This window comes from Acipenser ruthenus, chromosome 15 (genome assembly GCF_902713425.1).
Source record: "Acipenser ruthenus chromosome 15, fAciRut3.2 maternal haplotype, whole genome shotgun sequence".
Lineage (NCBI taxonomy): Eukaryota > Metazoa > Chordata > Actinopteri > Acipenseriformes > Acipenseridae > Acipenser > Acipenser ruthenus.
The window spans coordinates 2,243,227-2,260,381 of record NC_081203.1 but is presented as its reverse complement, the minus strand read 5'-3'; the positions used below and the strand labels follow the sequence as shown (position 1 = coordinate 2,260,381).

The 17,155-nt window shown below is 47.6% G+C and overlaps 4 protein-coding genes across 4 annotated transcripts; 1 reads left to right on the top strand and 3 right to left on the bottom strand.

Annotated features, from left to right (window-relative positions):
* Positions 1–2,368: 2,368 nt before the first annotated feature.
* LOC131697549 (uncharacterized) lies at positions 2,369–5,725 on the bottom strand. The gene is made up of 3 exons (XM_058987205.1): positions 5,722–5,725; positions 5,079–5,687; positions 2,369–4,528 (listed from the first exon to the last, which is right to left on the bottom strand). The coding sequence occupies exons 1-3, from the start codon at positions 5,723–5,725 to the stop codon at positions 4,293–4,295; spliced, it is 849 nt and encodes a 282-aa protein (XP_058843188.1). The 3' UTR covers positions 2,369–4,292.
* Positions 5,726–5,769: 44 nt separating this feature from the next.
* Positions 5,770–7,893, bottom strand: LOC131697510 (uncharacterized). The gene is made up of 2 exons (XM_058986780.1): positions 7,740–7,893; positions 5,770–6,639 (listed from the first exon to the last, which is right to left on the bottom strand). Exon 2 carries the CDS (start codon positions 6,563–6,565, stop codon positions 5,816–5,818), a length of 750 nt encoding a protein of 249 aa, XP_058842763.1. The 5' UTR covers positions 6,566–6,639; positions 7,740–7,893; the 3' UTR covers positions 5,770–5,815.
* Positions 7,894–8,258: 365 nt separating this feature from the next.
* Positions 8,259–12,486, top strand: LOC117964696 (N-terminal Xaa-Pro-Lys N-methyltransferase 1-like). Its single transcript, XM_058986778.1, has 4 exons — positions 8,259–8,413; positions 10,177–10,345; positions 10,923–11,175; positions 11,721–12,486. The coding sequence occupies exons 2-4, from the start codon at positions 10,184–10,186 to the stop codon at positions 11,975–11,977; spliced, it is 672 nt and encodes a 223-aa protein (XP_058842761.1). The 5' UTR covers positions 8,259–8,413; positions 10,177–10,183; the 3' UTR covers positions 11,978–12,486.
* Positions 12,487–12,739: 253 nt separating this feature from the next.
* Positions 12,740–17,077, bottom strand: LOC117964691 (ankyrin repeat and SOCS box protein 6-like). Its single transcript, XM_058986777.1, has 7 exons — positions 16,976–17,077; positions 16,298–16,437; positions 15,808–15,983; positions 15,316–15,422; positions 14,718–14,826; positions 14,206–14,292; positions 12,740–13,857 (listed from the first exon to the last, which is right to left on the bottom strand). Exons 2-7 carry the CDS (start codon positions 16,402–16,404, stop codon positions 13,139–13,141), a joined length of 1,305 nt encoding a protein of 434 aa, XP_058842760.1. The 5' UTR covers positions 16,405–16,437; positions 16,976–17,077; the 3' UTR covers positions 12,740–13,138.
* Between the last annotated feature and the right edge of the window lie 78 nt (positions 17,078–17,155).

Here is a 17,155-nt window from a genome sequence, read left to right as displayed (position 1 = left end):
TTATGAGGTTTTTTTTGTGTGTTTTATTTTAGGCAATGTTGCATTGTTATTGCAAAGGGAAGCACATGGTTCAGTTATTTTTTTTTAGCAGTGGTATATTAGTTGTCTTGAAAAACACACGATAACCCACAATTTCATTTTCTTTCAATAACCTGCCGTGCATATATCCTTGCTTCACATTATTATTATTTTTTTTAAATGGAAGATTGCATTTTTTACCACCTTTTTCTCGCAGTTTTAGCTAGTATTATCCTTATATCCCCACAGTATTTGTGCCGTTTCCCATGTTTACTTGTGCATTTACCACAGTTCACTCAGCTTTGCCATGTTTTTTTAATATATATATACTTTACCATACCTCACTATTCTTTACAGTGCTTGCCTATGCTTCACCATGCTTTCACTGTGCATTATCCCAATTTTTTACTGGGAGACTTCCATAAGGGTAAGGTGAGTCTGAAAACGACGTTTCCCAGGGAGGGCACCCATCAGTCCCAGCCAGAGGGATATTTTCCTCTGCAGTGTTGTGCTGGGAGGCAGGCAGCCTGCTTGTTGTGGAACGCATCACTTAAACAAATCTCTTTTATTTAAAAAAGGGTTTTAGAGCCATACCGAACAACAACAGCATCAATAATAACATCAACTGTACTTATGTGTACTGTCAGAGTAACCCCTTAAAACAGCCTCCCTCACACAGCTGCTCAGAGTTTCTACAGAGACCTCTCCCTTTCAGCCAAACCAGCCAGCAATGATGTGAAGGGTGACCCCCTTTAGTTGTGAGAGTGTCTCGAAGTGGGGTCGCTTTAATTCAGTTGAATTGCCTCTGTAATTCTATGGATCGCTATAATACCCAACGTGCGCTTTTATGCTGTAAGAATGATGTCTCTGCTCGCGGCATATCGCTAATCTAACCTGGTTTAATGGTGGTTTTACATTTTAAAATGCATTTTAATATATAACACGCTACACTCTGCGTTGTCTAATTGTCTAGGGCAGAGGTTCCCAAACTTTTGATTGCCGCGTACCCCCTTCCAGACCTATCACCTGTCTGCGCACCCCTAGCATACAGATTTATATTTTCATGTTGTTTTTAATAAATGCTTTCATAATACACAGTTTTATACACATACACAATAATATACTTACAATATAAATGACTATAATAATATAATTACGGCTTCTGATTTTAGGGTTTAACCGATAAAACACCCCTGATACAAAAAAATGTTTTTAAAAAAAATCTGTGTATAATGAACACCAGAAAAACACTGGAAATATACTCAATTCACATAACTCAAAAACCTAATACATAAACCACAAAAACAAACTACCTTTCCCTAACTTGTAGTTCTGAATACGTTCTCGACTGGAGGCTTGTTCGCGGGATTTAAAGCTATATTACAGTTAACATACGTAGGATTTAAAACAGAATTGCAAATTGTGGCGAAATGTAAAACAAATGCCTAAACACAAAAACCCCAGAGGAATGTGTCCGTGACCACAGGGATTTCGTTGTGGAAGACAACAAAGGAAAGAAGGTACAAAGTGTGGTACTGTACAGTTACTACTTTGTGACTGAAAAAAAAACAAGCATTTTGTAAAGTACAGTAACAGAAAACAATAATTTCATACAGTACATAAAAATCGAAAGCTCTGAAAAAATGATTTACATAAAAATCGAAAATAGCTCATAATAAGCACCAAAAAAAAATGTAATTAATAAAAAACTAAAAACATACGTCATAAATATAATACATTTAATTCGCGTTGTGCAGTTATTGGTGGTGAGAGTTCTGTACGTCACTGTCCCTCTGTATCCTGTTCTCATTGTTACCACTTCTTGGAGGTTTGCAATAAACGAGCACACCACAGCGTTGATCCCAAGTGTCCCGCTGCTGCGAGATTGTCTTGCACGGCTCTCTGTTTGTTTCTCCATTTCACGGCAGAAATTAAAAGGAATTTCCAATGCGTTTTAAAGTTTTGTGTAAGTATGGCAAGTCTTATGAAAATGCAAAAAAAAAAAAAAAAAAAAAAAATTCGCCATTACACAATTTGTCACGCGTACCCCTGGGGATACGCGTACCACAGTTTGGGGACCTCTGGTCCAGGGTCACGTAATGCAAAACTGCGCAACTAAAATCAGCGCTTGCAATACCGCAGTAATCCACTAGATGGAGTATAAGAGGTTTTCAGCCACTGAACCCAGATTTCAGTATCCGTGCTAACCTTATAACCAAGCCTACTGACTGACTAACTCGCTATAACGACTGGAGTCAAAGTGCTCTCGACACAGCCGCTGCAAGCGAAGTCTCCACGTTACCCAAAACAAAATGTGGAAAACTGCGCTGTTAACAAAAAAAAAAAAAAAAAAAAATTTGTTATGTTTAATTGGGCTTTTTAGTTACCTTTTTCGATGAAGAATGTGAATTCAAAACACATTGGTTACACTAATTTGTATAAGGGGTGACGTCGTCATAATGCAATGTTCCGCAGGGTGGTGAAATGCACACTTGCACTACAAACGGTAGTAGTGCACAGCGCACAAGCGCTTGTTGCGCGCTCTCTGGTTTAGTTTCATAGCACCTGCTGTGTAAATACACAAACGAAAAACAGACTCAAGGGCTTGTTCACAAGCGGCTCTGAATGGAAAGCAGCTGTGATGCTGCGCTTCTCCGAATAGCACCAGCAGCACAACATTGCCACCTTGTGGTAGACCGGCTACATTACAGTAACTTCAGAAATGGGTACTTTTTATTGTTTAGCGGCGATGGGAAAGTATTGCAGAAACGTATTCCCTTCAAAAGCGTTGTATCTGCGACGTCTCTCAATATTACCATTTAATGTGATTCTGCTAAAATGAATGGTAATATCTATCTCCTCTCGTATATATATATATATATATATATGGCACCATTCTCCCACATCAACCCCATGGCCGGGTAATTCAATATCTCCTAGCCACAATGGGTAAAAACGGTCTACTTGGTTAAAGGAGGCTCTTTCATAGCTCTCCTGAGAGAGAGAGAGAGAGAGAGAGAGAGAGAGAGAGAGAGAGAGAGAGAGAGAGAGAGAGATTCAGCAGCAGTACAGATCCATAGATGTTTAGCATGCAAGACTGCAAAAGCACAGGACCAGAGAGAGAGAGAGAGAGAGAGAGAGAGAGAGAGAGAGATGGGAAGACTATTCCACACTATTACACAAAGTTGCATCCTGACACACTTAGAAAAGAGGGTGTATTGCAGTCTGAATTCCTCAGGGTACAAAACGCGGTAAAGAATGAAACAGTGACACAGACTAGCAAGCGAGCGAAAGAAAGAAAGAAAGAAAGAAAGAAAGAAAGAAAGAAAGAAATTGGAAATGCAGAGACAAAAATCAGTTGTGACTGTGCCCCTGAACAGAATTACAATAAGAAATGAAGGAGGGCGTGTCCGAAGCGGTCCTGACCGTGAAGGGCTGTGTGCAGCAGGAGACTCTGAATCTGCTGCTGCTGGGAGGAGATCCAGGTGGAATCCAGCCAGGCCCTCTACCTTTCCCCTGACACTCTGCAAACTGAGATTCAAATTCTTCACGGCCGCTCAAGCTTACCCACGCGGAGAGACACGCGGTAGCCGTGCGAGGGTTGCCTGGCAACGGGGCTAGGAAGCGGAGGTTATAAGGATCCAGGAAGTGGGGTCCCATTCTGGGGTAGATCAAAGCTGCATCTCCCATCTCCGTTTCAGTCAAGGGTTCTCTGTAGGTCGATTCTGTAGCTTGCTAATTTGGAGTGCAGTTGCAGTTCTTTTATTGTCCAGCAGGTGTCTAGAGGTAACTACAGAATGCAGGTGTAATGTGTTTAGTGATCAGTAGGTTTAGTGGAAGTAAGTAGAGAGATGTCTTCAGTAGCTGAGATCAAGGAGGGTCAGTGTAGTGTACAGGGGGTGATTTCCTCACACACAGTCCTGTGCAGGAGTTGAAATGGAGTGGAATGGCTCCTTACCTCCGCGAGAGCAGGCTCAGCATGATCAGCCAGCTGGAGTCTGCGTTGGCCCTCAGGAGCCTCCCTGTTAGGGTCCCCGTGGCAGACTGGCTCTCTGCCCGCCCCGCTGCACCCTCTCCCTGCTGCAGCAACACAACACCATGGAAACGACTGCTACTCGGTCTATCTCAGTACACAGAGGTCTGCAAGAAGTCTTTCATCTGGGTTTTAAACTAAAATGAAACCTTCCCCCAGCATGGGCGGTGCAGAACAGAGAAAGGTGGTGTAGTGCCATAAGAGACACGGCACTGAAAGGGTTCGGGTTCCACACAACTACTCACTGAACAGCAGGGGGCGCTCCTTCGGTCACGGCGTACAGCCGCTCCTTCTTACTCTGTGCAGAGCGCTGATTGGAGCTGCTCTCCACGGCCCCGCCTCTCTGGGTGTGGTCAATGTAGTCGAAGGGCGGGGCCTCCTCGTTGCTATTCTTTGGCCCCTGCATTCGCTTCACCCGGGTTTTCAGAGTCCTCTTCACCCTGGCGTACAGCCTAAGGAGGTCTGGGGCTTCCCTCGCTGCCAAGCATGGGGGTGTGGGTTAATATGGGCTGGGGTTTAATAACAGGACTGCTACAGCCAGAGTGGTGTCTTTCAAGACCAGGCACACAGGCGTCTGATCAACAGCGGCTAACTGACTTTACTTTAAATGGGATTTAAAAGCACACGTCTGAGAATATTTAAGGGACAAGTTTACGGACACACTGCGAATTGAGTTATTGTCAGTGATTTAATGTGAGTCTGGCGCATGCATAAAAGGTCTAAATCTTTAACATGAAGAATAACATGTCTGCCCCTCTCACCTGTCTGCCCCTCTCACCTGTCTGCTCCTCTCACCTGTCTGCCCCTCTCACCTGTCTGCTCCTCTCACCTGTCTGCTCCTCTCACCTGTCTGCACCTGTCTGCCCCTCTCACCTGTCTGCTCCTCTCACCTGTCTGCTCCTCTCACCTGTCTGCTCCTCTCACCTGTCTGCTCCTCTCACCTTGTCTGCTCCTCTCACCTGTCTGCCCCTCTCACCTGTCTGCTCCTCTCACCTGTCTGCCCCTCTCACCTGTCTGCCCCTCTCACCTGTGCTGTTCTTGCTCCGCTGTGGTTTCTCCGGTGACGGCTGAGTGCAGCACTGGCAGGTGATGACTCCCTGCTGGTGGCAGTCGAGCGACCGGCACCCTGACAGCCTCCCGGTGTGCTGAAGACTGGGGTGATTCAACGTCCCGCCGAACCCCGGAGCCTCCCTCCCTCCCCCTCTCAGAGGGCTTCCGTCCCCTGCTGGTCCTGGGCTGGGGATCCCAGGCTGGGGAAGACGCCTGGAGACCTCTGCTTGCTCCTCTGCCCCTGCTCCTGCCTCTTCCCTGGCTACTAGGCTTTTAGGATCTCGCTCCCACCTGGGCTCCACGCTCTCTGGGACAGTGGTGGCTCCTGTAGGAGGTTTCTCCAGACTGGTGCTGCTGTTACCCGCTGGTGCTGCCCAGCCCTTCCCTCCCGCCCCCCTGCTCAGCAGCAGCCGTTCCTGGTAGCGGGACTCCACTTCCACTGGGGACTCGTCCTGGAAGCACACTCGGGAGGGGGTGGAGTCTTGGAATGCAGAGGAGCCAGTAGAAGGGGTGGGGCCTATGAAATTCCCGAATCCCCGTCGCTGTCTGACACGGAGAGTCCTGCAGGCAAGCACAAAGGAGAGTCCTCACTGATCGCTTTCTCAGGAAAGCTTACGGGCCCATACTGGGGTAAAAGCATGGCAAGGCACACAGGGAACATAACCGCTATATATATTTATAACTCCAAAAAAGTCTCAGCTGCGGGAAAAAAGCTTACACACCCAGTGCATGCTGGGAAGACTTACTGCTCTTTGCAGCCCGGGTGCGGAGCTCCAGTTTGGGCTTGTTGGGGAGCAGCAGCTCAGCCAGCGCGGAGCTCAGCACCCTCGGGCGGGGGGAGAGAGTCGGTGGCTTGACCTCGCTGCCAGACCCCACATCTTCCGAGCGCTCACTGAAGGAATTCCAGCCACTGGGGGCTGTTTGGGCATGCTCAATGCCGCCCCCTCCTGGAGAGCTCTGGCTTTGCAGGGCAGGGCCCCCTCCGGAGCTCAGGGCTCTGGGAGGGACCCAGTTGTTGAGGTGGTTTCTGAGCACGGCTCGGTTCTGCTCGATCCGATTGCTCAGGGACGGCAGACTCAGTTGCTTCACCGGGTTCAGGGCTTGCTCTCTGGCCGCGGGCACCACGACTCGGTTTCCCTTGACGATACGAGGCCTGCCGCTTGACGGCCTCTTCTCCGCACTGCTCCTCTGCTCGCTCCTCTCGTTCTCCACCTTGAGGAGGAAAGCGTGGCTGGCCCGCCTGCCCAGGAGCGCTGGATTGTGGGCTAGGTTGTCAGGAAAGGCCTCAGGCTTTAGGATCGGCCGAGGCCCCAAGCTGGGCAGCTTTTTCGGGGCAGCGAGCTTGTCGTTGCCGAGGTCTCCTGCCAGGGTGAAGGCGCTGGGGTATTTCTTTCGCAGCTCAGTGTAGAAACCGTTGAAACGGCTGCGCCCGTCCTGTCCCGCTGGAGATTTATCCAGCATCATGAGGGCTCCCCCGGTCCTTGAGTGTCAACGGGAGGATAAGTTCCTTCTGCTGCTCATCTTGGGCTCCGGTGGACCTGAAACACATTGAGAGGATCGTGCAGCACGTGTTCGAGAGAGTCTGAACAGGGAGGTATTTGATTATCAGCGAGTATGATTGATATTCCATATATATACTAGAACATACTAGAACTAGAAGTTAAAATGATTGAGCAACATGACACAGCACCACTGAGTGCTTAAATTAACGGGAAACAGAGGCTATTCGATCATTTAAAATAGCATTTCCCCGTTCAGGGAACAAATTTAGCCAGGGCTAGTTTGTATTGATCACATATTCCTGAGTCCCAATCTATAAAACCTGGAACTAAGGAGAGAGAGAGAGAGAGAGAGAGAGAGAGAGAGAGAGAGAGAGAGAGAGAGAGAGAGAGAGAGAGAGAGAGAGAGAGAGAGAGAGAGAGAGAGAGAGAGAGAGAGAGAGAGAGAGGAATCTGGAGTTCCTCAAACTCTTTTAACTGATATATTTCAGGCAGTGGGGCAGCATACTGAAGCTTTTCAGGGTTTGATTCCAGAGATTCTGAGGTTTGGAGAAGAGGTTTAAAATATTGTGAAAAGGCACAGACTGATCTGTTATCAATGCTATAAAACCTGCTATCAATGCTAAGATGGATTGCTTCAGCTGTCCACTCAAACTATATTTAAAACTTGACATCCACAATACATGAAGTCATTAAAAACAAAGAAAAAAAGGGGTAACATGAAATGCATTTATTATATATATATATATATATATATATATATATATATATATATATATATATATAAACCATACATGTATCTCAGTGTATATATTATCAACCAGCATGCATTAAGCCCTGAGAAAGGGGACCGTGCATTTTCCTGCCTTGCGAATGTACATCCACAATGACACACAAGGTGTCATTGTGACCATGAATCACTGGGACCGCTCCTTCTCTCCACACGCACGCACGCACGCACGCACGCACGCATATACATATGTAACTCAATTAAAACACAGGGGAGCGAGATGGGGGGGTGGAGTGCAGACAGAGACTGATGCTGAGTCAGGTTATACACGGGATATATAATTTTCAAATTTTGCTGCCAACCCTCCACACACAAAACCAATCTTTAGATTTCGTAATAATCATGTTACCTTCTTTAGCATTTGTAATTCCATCTTGTGAAATGTCAGATCGTTGTGTTTGTTTGTTTGTTCTTGTTTTGTTTTTAAATCGAACCCCTGGTCTGTTTCAGGGTTACCTCCACATTCTCTTCAGCTTCATTTGGGTTCACAAGTTTCTCCCGCAGTGATAAAACTTTTGAGTGACAGCGGGGCGGGGTTGGATTGTTGTCGCTCGGTGCCATGGTAACTACGCGGCAGGTACAAGTTCTTAAAGGGGCAGGCTCCTTATATTCAGTCAGCAGTGCAGGCAAACAGTGAGATTTCCTAATGCTTTAACTATGATAATGACTTCTTTGAAAATGGATATAACATCTTTCCCAGTTATTATTATTATTATTATTATTATTATTATTATTATTATTATTATTATTATAAACAGCGCTTTTGTAAAATCAGGTTAGTAAACCTTTAAGAGATGAAACCGTAAACGCTTTCTGCTGCCCCCAGGCGGACGCGACGGGCTATGGCAACCCCCGCCCCAACCTGTTGCGTTTCCAAACCGGGGCATGCGCAAAGAGTTTAGGAAATGACGTTTCCTGAGAAGCATTCTGCACAGAAATGTGTGTTTGGGATTGCGAGGAGCGGAGTGTGTCAGAGCAGAGCGTTCACCGACGGGTCTAGGAAGAACAGCATTGGGAAACTCGGTGAGTTTTCAAGATTATTATTATTATTTTAAACAAAGGCGACAAAATGCATCACAGACTGCAGACATAAAACCGATACAACGAACCAGCACAACGAATTGCCGGTGCCTGTGTGTGTGCGTGTCATTAACCCTGGTGCAGCACAGACAGTTAAATTACATTTTAAACACGTGTCTGTGTGTATTATATACACCACACGATTGACTGCTTCAAACTCGTATGAATAGGTCAGATTTTACTGAGCACTGTGTATACGTTATATACAGCACACGATTTCTGTACACCGTACAGCTTGCGCTTTCCTTTTAAGAACTCCTTGTGAACGGACGTCCAAATTAACTGGATTATTCGTAGCTGCGCACCGTCGATTCTCATCGATTAAAAAAAATGGTGACATTTAATTTACACTGCAGGATTTTTGTCACGATGAGAAAAGTCACATGGTTTAATTTTAACAATAGCCTCAGCGGTATGTAATTCCAGCTATTTAAAAACCCGCAGGGTTTGGAATTTGTCAAACTTGTCAACTGCAACCACACGGGTCGCCTCTACTGCGACACAGAGAGATTGCTATTTTTAAATGACATTGATTACGTGCCTTTCACCTTGCTTGCGCTGTCAGTTTTGCAAAATAGTTTAGCCAAGATAACAAACTCGAGCAGTCGAATGTTCCATCTATTTCCTTTTCCTGTGTGTGTGTGTGTTACAGTATCCCATCTTAACTATCAGACTGTGTTAACAGCAGTTTGTTTAATTTGCAAAAACAGAAACCTCAAAACCCTGTCTTCACTAAAAAAAAAAAAAAAAAAATTTGGAGGTTATGCACACATTTCCAGGCTGTGTGTGCAGAAACTCATGTTCTTAATTAAGAAATATTTATCGGCAGGTATTCAATAAATCCAATTCATTCACGTGTGGCTTTCTAAATGAGAAAAGCTGTCCTCACCTCGCGTTTACAACCGGGCACCAATCAATGGCATTTAACTGGTGCTTTTTCAAAGGGCAGTGCGTACCTTTTTAAGTGCATGCTTTCTTGAAGTCCAGCGCTAGTTTGCTTTCTGTCAGTATCTGCATACAACAAGCAGGTTGCTCCTGTCCTGTGCTGCACGCTGACCTGCTTGTGTTGGAGAGATTGCTTTTTAAAATCAGATTTAGCAGCCGCTCTCTCCCATTGATTAAGGGAATGAGGTCCAGGAGCACCATATGTGGTGCATCAGCTAGCTGGGGTGGTGGGGGTGAGGGGCGGGGGTATTTTTGGAGCACTGTAGATTTTGGAGGGGGTGTTTTCCATGGGGAATACAAATTTTAAAAAAAGTATACCTTTCCCAACTCTAACAAGGAAAGATGTAAGATAAAAAAAAATAAAAAATAAATGAAATGCAAAATGTAACCCATTTTATTAATACACACGAGTGCAAGCTGAAGTAGATTTGCGTCCGGCTGCCTCTATATTTATCCTGGCTGTCACGAGGTCTGTCTGATCGGGGATCCACTTACACACACACCTCCCTGCCTTGCTGTGATGAAGCCATGGCATGCATCACAGTGCAGCCATGACTTCTGAAATGCTGCATATCGCTTGCATGTTTTGTGTTAGGAGGATTAGCACTTATCTAGCTGTCTCTGGAGTTCTCGCTGGGGGTGGAGAGCTTTCATCACAATGAAATCTAGGGGCCACGGTGTGACTTCCTAAGCTTGCAGTAAACCCTGGAGCGCCTTGCACGCCCGACTGTGAGCGGTCTCGCCTCGTTCCCCCCTCGCAGGGTCGGCATGGCGACGGAGGTCATAGGGGACGAGGCTGTCTTCTACTCCAAGGCTGAGAAGTACTGGAAGGACGTCCCGCCCACCGTGGACGGCATGCTGGGAGGCTACGGCAGCATCTCCAACATCGACATCCACGGGTCCAGCAAGTTTCTGCAGAGGTTCCTGGGGGTAGGTTCTCCTGTCAGAACCGGAGCGGGGCTCAGTTGGTTCTCTTCCAGTCCAGGAGCCAGTTCCAGCCGGGTCACTTGTGACTCTTCTCAGTCCAATCCTGAATCTTCCAACCAGGTTCTGTATTATTTAGTTCTGTATAGAAACCCAAACGTGAACCAAAGTTCAGTCCAAATACAGAATAGAGACCTAATTCAAATCTGCTATTCGCTATACCATCGCAGGCACAAAAACGAGATTTTAATGATCAAAGCAGGGCAGTAGAATGTCCAAACCTTCCGGAACCAAATAATTATTACATTTCATAATTAACAAAAGACAAAAGTTATTGGCTGGGCTTAATGTTTCTATTTCACTTGGAACATGAGAATGTTCCTGACAGCTATACAAATGAAAAGTCCCCACCAAGTCCTTAAGCTCTCATTGTGCGCAACTATTCTGCAGCCCTGGATCAAAGGCTCTTGTCTTTTGCTAAAAGATGTTTAATTTTCTGTATTTGATGCCCGTGTTTTTTTTCAAAGAATGCTATTGCCTATTCTCTAACCCCCCCTCTCCCTCTCCCTCTCTCCCCCTGCAGGACGGCTCTGGTAAGACAGGGACTCAGTGCGCTCTGGACTGCGGTGCTGGGATTGGCCGGATCACTAAGAGGCTCCTGCTGCCCCTCTTCAAGACCGTGGACATGGTGGACGTGACCAACGAGTTCCTGGTCAAGGCCAGGAGCTACCTGGAGGAAGACGGCCGTCGCGTGGACAACTACTTCTGCTGCGGCCTGCAGGACTTCCAGCCCCAGCCGGGCCGCTACGACCTCATCTGGATCCAGTGGGTGATAGGTGAGCGTTGCACAGGGGCTGGGCAGAGCAGCACACAGCGGAACGTGCTGAAACGGAAACCATCCCTAACTCGTGAAACTATTAGCAATGCTGAAAGAAACAATGGCAAACGCCTCGACTACAAGAGCCTTTATGAAGGTCTAAAAACAAATGTGGTTTGGAAAAGTTTTTCACTACTATTAAAATACTTTGTTTCCACTAGCTGTGCTCAAAGTCTTCACTAACCTTGCTTTTACACATAAAGGCTTTGTTTGTATCATTAAAGCCCATACTCACAGCATGAGTTCACACTTAACTGTGCAAGATCAACAAAGTAGCCCGTACTTAATACAGGGATGGGAATAAGACTCCTATTGCGTAGCAGTTTCACCCGTTCCAGGTTTTACTACAAGCTTAATTAGCCCCGGTGTGTATCGGTAACAAGCTCAGGTCTGTCTGATTTAAACACAGTAAAAGGTACTAGCAGTAGGGGAGTCTCTGCTTCCATCCCTGTAACACGACCGAAGCGTTTCTAAAGTAACCCCCCCGCCTGTGTTTGCGTGCAGGTCACCTGACGGACGAGGCGCTGGTGGGGTTCCTGCGGCGCTGCAGGGCGGGGCTGCGCCCTCACGGGATGGTCTGCATCAAGGACAACGTGGCTCACGAGGGCGTGGTCATGGACGAGGTGGACAGCAGCGTGTGCCGTGACCTGCCCGCGCTGCGCCACGTCATCAGGCAGGCCGGCTTCAGCGTGGTGGCCGAGGAGAGGCAGGAGAACTTCCCTGAGGAGATCTTCCAGGTGCAGATGCTCGCCCTCCGATAGGACAGGCAGGACTGGGGCCGTGTTTCACCTCAGAGCAGCGAAGGCGGGCCGCACAGCATGCATCCCTTCGATCAGTATGCGTTTGGGGTATTAGGGGTTGGACAGTAAGTTTGAAGTGCCTGCCACAACAGTGTCAATAGGGTGAAGCCAGGACGGCACTGATTCTGTGACCTGGACTCAACACTCTCCTCTTTTGAAATATATGCAAGTGACCTGCAACGTGTTCTGGGAAATGTAGTTCTCTACGGCTGCCGATGGGTGTGTGGCTGCAAGTCTCTGTGATTGGATAGCCCCAGGGAGCATGCTCAGAATGGTAAGAGGTCATGGCTTCAGTGAACAGGTTGAAGCGGTCAAGAACACACACACACAGACTTGAAATAATTTGTGCGTATACGTATGTAACGTTTCGATGAATAGGTATTGAGAAAAAAAATAAGGTTTTAAAAGCATTTTGAGATGCCAAAGTTTGCTTTTTTTTCTGAATGTCCATTAAATAATTACAAAAACAACTCAGGCGCTTGTGTGTTTTTATCCTTTAAGAATATCAGTAATTGCAGGAGTTTAGGCAGACCGTTGTGTGCCTGACTGTCTGTATGAAGTGCTTTCTTAAAGCACGACATCTGCAATTGCTTTTAAGAAAAAAATCCATTCCCCCTCTCATACGATACAGCAGCGAATCAGTCTCAGCAACGAGTCCATTTTTATGGCGTTTGTAACAAAAGAAAAAACTAGCTAGACAACAGAAAGGTCAAAGCTTAGGTATTGTTAAGAACACTGCCAGTGCACAGCAGTGTGATTAGAGTATGCTCTAATAAAAGCCCCATATTAAACTCTGCCATGACTCACACTGCTATGTGCTGGCGTTTCCACTGCAGAACCCATTACATTGTCCTTCACATAAACGGTCAACGGCACACAACAAACAAACAAGAACGTCGTTTGTTTCCTGTTTTGCAACATCTAACAGTTTTATGTAACTTACACAGAAAAAAATGACAACAAAAATCGAGCAAACTGCATTGTGCTGTAAAGACATTGGTACTGGACAAGTTTTTTTTGGTCCTTTTTTTTTCTATGATGCAAAAGATGGGTTGCATCGGCTCCATTCCCTTGTGCTTTGCAGCTATGCCTCCAACTTCACCGGCTCTCCAAACGCTTTCTTTAAATCAAGGTAGAGGAGTTCCTCGGGGGTTTAAAACAAGCCCCAGCCTTGTTTCCGTGACGATGCTCAATCAGCAGGTACCCTCGGAGTCTGTCTGGGAGAGGCAGCGCCTGCACCTTGCCCTCCAGGGGCCCAGGCAGCAGCCTGTGGCGGATGTGCGCCCTGCAGAGCTGCTTCAGGGGGACAGGGTTCTGCTCCAGCTCCTGGAGGTGCCTGTAGAGATCAAGGACCTTCTCCGCGTGGGCCCCGCACCCCTCCGTGGAGACCTCGAAGCCTGGCTGCAGCCTGACCGCTGGAGAAGCGGCTGCAGCCAGCTCCAGGATGCTCTCTGCCTGCTGCAGCAGCTCGGAGGCGGCCGCGCAGTCATCCCTGCGGTCCCTGAGCCCGGAGCAGAGGCGCTGGAAGACGAGACTGTAGCCCCACCAGCAGGGGGGGCTGTGCTGGGAGCAGCGGAAGCCAGCCCCGGACTGCAGCAGCAGCACAGCCAGCGGGAAGTGCAGGTCGAAGAGCTCCAGGCAGGCGCAGGTGAGCGGGGGCTCCTCGTCCGAGCAGCGGCTGGGGTCGGCGCCGTGGGCCAGCAGGAGCCGCGTCGCCCCCAGGCAGAAGCTCCCGATCTGGGCCGCGTCCTCCCGGCTGCAGTCCAGCGCCTCCTTCACAAGGAAGACCAGCGAGGAGAGAGCGGTCTCCCCGTCGCGGGTCACAGCCTCCACGTCCGCACCTGTAGGAGGAAGGAGAAGCTTAAACATTTCTCTCCAGCGCTTACCGGTCGCTTATTATTCATTTATTTTAGTACCGAGAACTCGGTGAAAGTAAAAGGGGCAGACAGACCTCTACCAACACGCTCTAATGCTTTAACTCTTTAGTTATCTACCATCACAGACCCTTTCAAAGTGAACGTATTAGAAATGAGGAACTGAAGATTAGAGGTGAAAGGGGAAAAAAGTGAAAGAAGGGATTTTAAAATGATCCGTTACTACACCTTTGAACATTCAAACAGAGCAGCCACGCATGCTTTAGGTGCATATCTGTAACAGTACTGGCGCTGGCAGCGCTCAGAACGGCTCACCTCCCCTCAGCAGCAGCTGTATGTTATCGGTGTTGTGGACTGTAACTCCGTCGCTGCTGGCCAGGGCATGAAGCAGTGCGGTCTTTCCTGAAAACAAACAGAAACAAGGATACGACGCTGAGTTCACAGGCAACACATCCGGTGGCTCTGGGCATTAACCAGTCTGCCGTCTCGGAGTGGAGTTATCTTTCCAGAATCAGGTCCAATTCCAATTCCAGCAGAACTGTCTGATGACATTGCAATTATGCTGCAGTAATTACAATTAAAGGTAACATAACTACACATTAACATGCTTACTCTAAATAAAACCAAGCAATAGATCAGAAACACACAAACAAAATACCAATTCAAAACAAAAGTGGTTGACAATAAAATACTGATTGAATGAAAAATGCGTAAATCGAACTGCAATCTCTCAATGCCATGGTGTATAATCACCACTACAATGAGGCAGGTGTGCCCAGGTGTGTACCCTGGCATCGCAGTTGCCCCCAGGTGTGCTCTCTCCTCACCGTTCTTGTCAGCGGCGTTGACGTCAGCCCCCAGGTCCAGGAGTGTGCGCAGGCAGGGCAGCCTCTCCCTCTCCTCGCTCGCCAGATCCAGCGGGCTGCTCTCGTGAATCTGCTCACAGACACCGGGCATTACAATACAGTACAACACCTCTCACAGAATACAACACAACCCGAGCACCGTGTTACACAGAATAGAACCAGGGATAAGACTCCTATTGCATAGCACTTTGATCCAACCCAGGTTTAACAAGACACACCTGAGCTTGTTACCTGTACACACCGCGGCTAATGAAGCTCGTAGTAAAACCTGGAATGGGTGAGACTGCTGTGCAATCGGAGTCTTATTTCCACCCCTTCCACCGTTAGTTTGTGCTTCATTTCCATAGCGTTTAAGCTTCAGTGTTAAACACATTTAAAAAGGGAAGGAATGTAATTAAACATCCATCAGCCAGCCCTCTGTGACTTTTTATAACACGGATTCCTGTGTTAGACTACGTGTCGACCGTTTCATTTTAAAGAAGTATTGCACATGAGATAAACGAGCCTAGGGAGGTGAAATTGAGAAGGTTTCGACTCCGTTGGCGCCCCTCTCACCTACCCGATCCCTCTTGTTGATGTCGGCCCCGTGTCTCACTAGCGCTTCCACCATGGCAGGCTGGTTCCGCAGCACCGCGATGTGCAGGGGGTTGTAGTAGGAGACGGGATCTGAAACACACAGCAGAAGGACAGGGGCTCGACGCCTGGGCACAACAGAGCAAGACATGCCCAGAGAGGAAAGCCGTCACGACCAACAAGAAAATATTTACTGCGCAAGCTACTGATCTGAAAAGCCATGGGAACCAAGAATCGTTTTCAATGTAACAGAACTAGCAAGAAACAACCAAGGGACACGTGCTGTAGATTTATCTGAAGCTTTTGATCATCATTTTGCTTTCTTTTTAGAAAGAAAAGAGAGAGACAGGTGTCAACTTAGCACAGGGGTACCTGCTTTATTGATATGACCCTTAAAACTCCCCTACAACACCCTGTACAGTTCAAATTGCCTCCTGACTGCCCCTGCTGGATCAGTAATCCGTGTGAAATTACAAACCTTCGAAGTTGAGGTCAGCCTGGTATCGGAGCAGGGTCTCCGCGGCGCTGACCAGTCCGGTCTCGGCTACTTTGAACAGGGAGTAGCTGACCCCCTCCAGGAAGAAGCTGGACTGGGACTCCATCTCCAGCAGCTCTTCCAGCGAGCCCCAGGGGGCGCTGTCCACCGCAGGGGCACTGCCAGGGAAACACGAGAACAGGAAGTTAGTTCCTGAGAGGAAACTTTCCTTACCAGAGCTCAAGACTTCCAGTGAAGTGTTTGCTGAAACATGCGCTTATTCCAAACTGTGCATCGCAGACCTGTGTTGTCAATGAACATGCATCACGCACACCTGGCCGAAAGGTAGCTGTTTTCATGCATCGGGATCAACATTGGGAAAGCGATCCTGGAGGTAGCACCCAGTAATGGAAATATCATAAAACAGCTGGCGTGCGATATTAGCTACACGGTTCGCAGTTTTGAGCTAGAAAGATTTCAAGGCAGCACTCACCTGCCCTGAGCCCCGGCCCCTTCCTCGATCCCCAGCACCCTCAGGATCTCATCCACCAGAGGCTGGTACTCGTAGATTATCCTGCGGAACCCGTGCAGGAACGGCATGTTCACTCCCTGCTTCCTCCTGTCCTTACAGCACTGCACAAGCCACAGAAACACGAAGCACACGACTTCATTTAGAGTGAAATGGGGAGCTGTACATGTAAGCAGAGGGCAGACGGAACCCAAGATAGCCACTTATCTATAGCTTGCTCGCTGCAGGCGTGGTAGCAAAACTGGCCAAATACGCGGCGACCGTTTGATGGATACATTATTTAGCAGATGCCTTTATCCAAGGCAACTTACAGAGACTAGGGTGTGTGAACTATGCATCAGCTGCAGAGTCACTTACAACTACGTCTCAACCGAAAGACGGAGCACAAGGAGGTTAAGTGATTTGCTCAGGGTCACACAATGAATCAGTGGCTGAGGTGGGATTTGAACCGGGGACCTTCTGGTTATAAGCCCGTTTCTTTAACCACTGGACCACACAGCCTCCTATACATGGGGTACAAAGGTTCAAGGACTAGGGCTCGTTACACAACATTTATATATCATACAAGATATTATTATCTATGCATGCAAGTAGGGTAACGCCATGTCCTCATAATAATTAATACAATCCTGTGCTACTTACCAACACATCGAACCTGAAGTTGGATTGAAGCGGTTTGTTGTTCAATGATGTTCACGTCTATGAGCTCCGCCCGGAGCTTCCGGTCTCCCGCCTTCAGGAGGCTTCAGCTACCGCCCCCTTGTGGTGCACTGTATGTATTGCTGTCAGTTATTCTAACATTGTATTCAGCTTTTTTTTTTT

Coding starts and splice junctions, on each gene's coding strand:
- LOC117964691 (XM_058986777.1), bottom strand. CDS start 16,404: ATGCCGTTCCTGCACGGGTTCCGCAGGATAATCTACGAGTACCAGCCT. Junction 15,984..16,297: donor GGGGCCGGGGCTCAGGGCAG/GTGAGTGCTGCC, acceptor TTTCCCTGGCAG/TGCCCCTGCGGTGGACAGCG. Junction 15,423..15,807: donor GGCTGACCTCAACTTCGAAG/GTTTGTAATTTC, acceptor TGTGTGTTTCAG/ATCCCGTCTCCTACTACAAC.
- LOC131697510 (XM_058986780.1), bottom strand. CDS start 6,565: ATGATGCTGGATAAATCTCCAGCGGGACAGGACGGGCGCAGCCGTTTC.
- LOC117964696 (XM_058986778.1), top strand. CDS start 10,184: ATGGCGACGGAGGTCATAGGGGACGAGGCTGTCTTCTACTCCAAGGCT. Junction 10,346..10,922: donor TTCTGCAGAGGTTCCTGGGG/GTAGGTTCTCCT, acceptor CTCCCCCTGCAG/GACGGCTCTGGTAAGACAGG. Junction 11,176..11,720: donor CTGGATCCAGTGGGTGATAG/GTGAGCGTTGCA, acceptor GTTTGCGTGCAG/GTCACCTGACGGACGAGGCG.
- LOC131697549 (XM_058987205.1), bottom strand. Junction 4,529..5,078: donor GCGGAGCAAGAACAGCACAG/GTGAGAGGGGCA, acceptor CATGCTTGGCAG/CGAGGGAAGCCCCAGACCTC.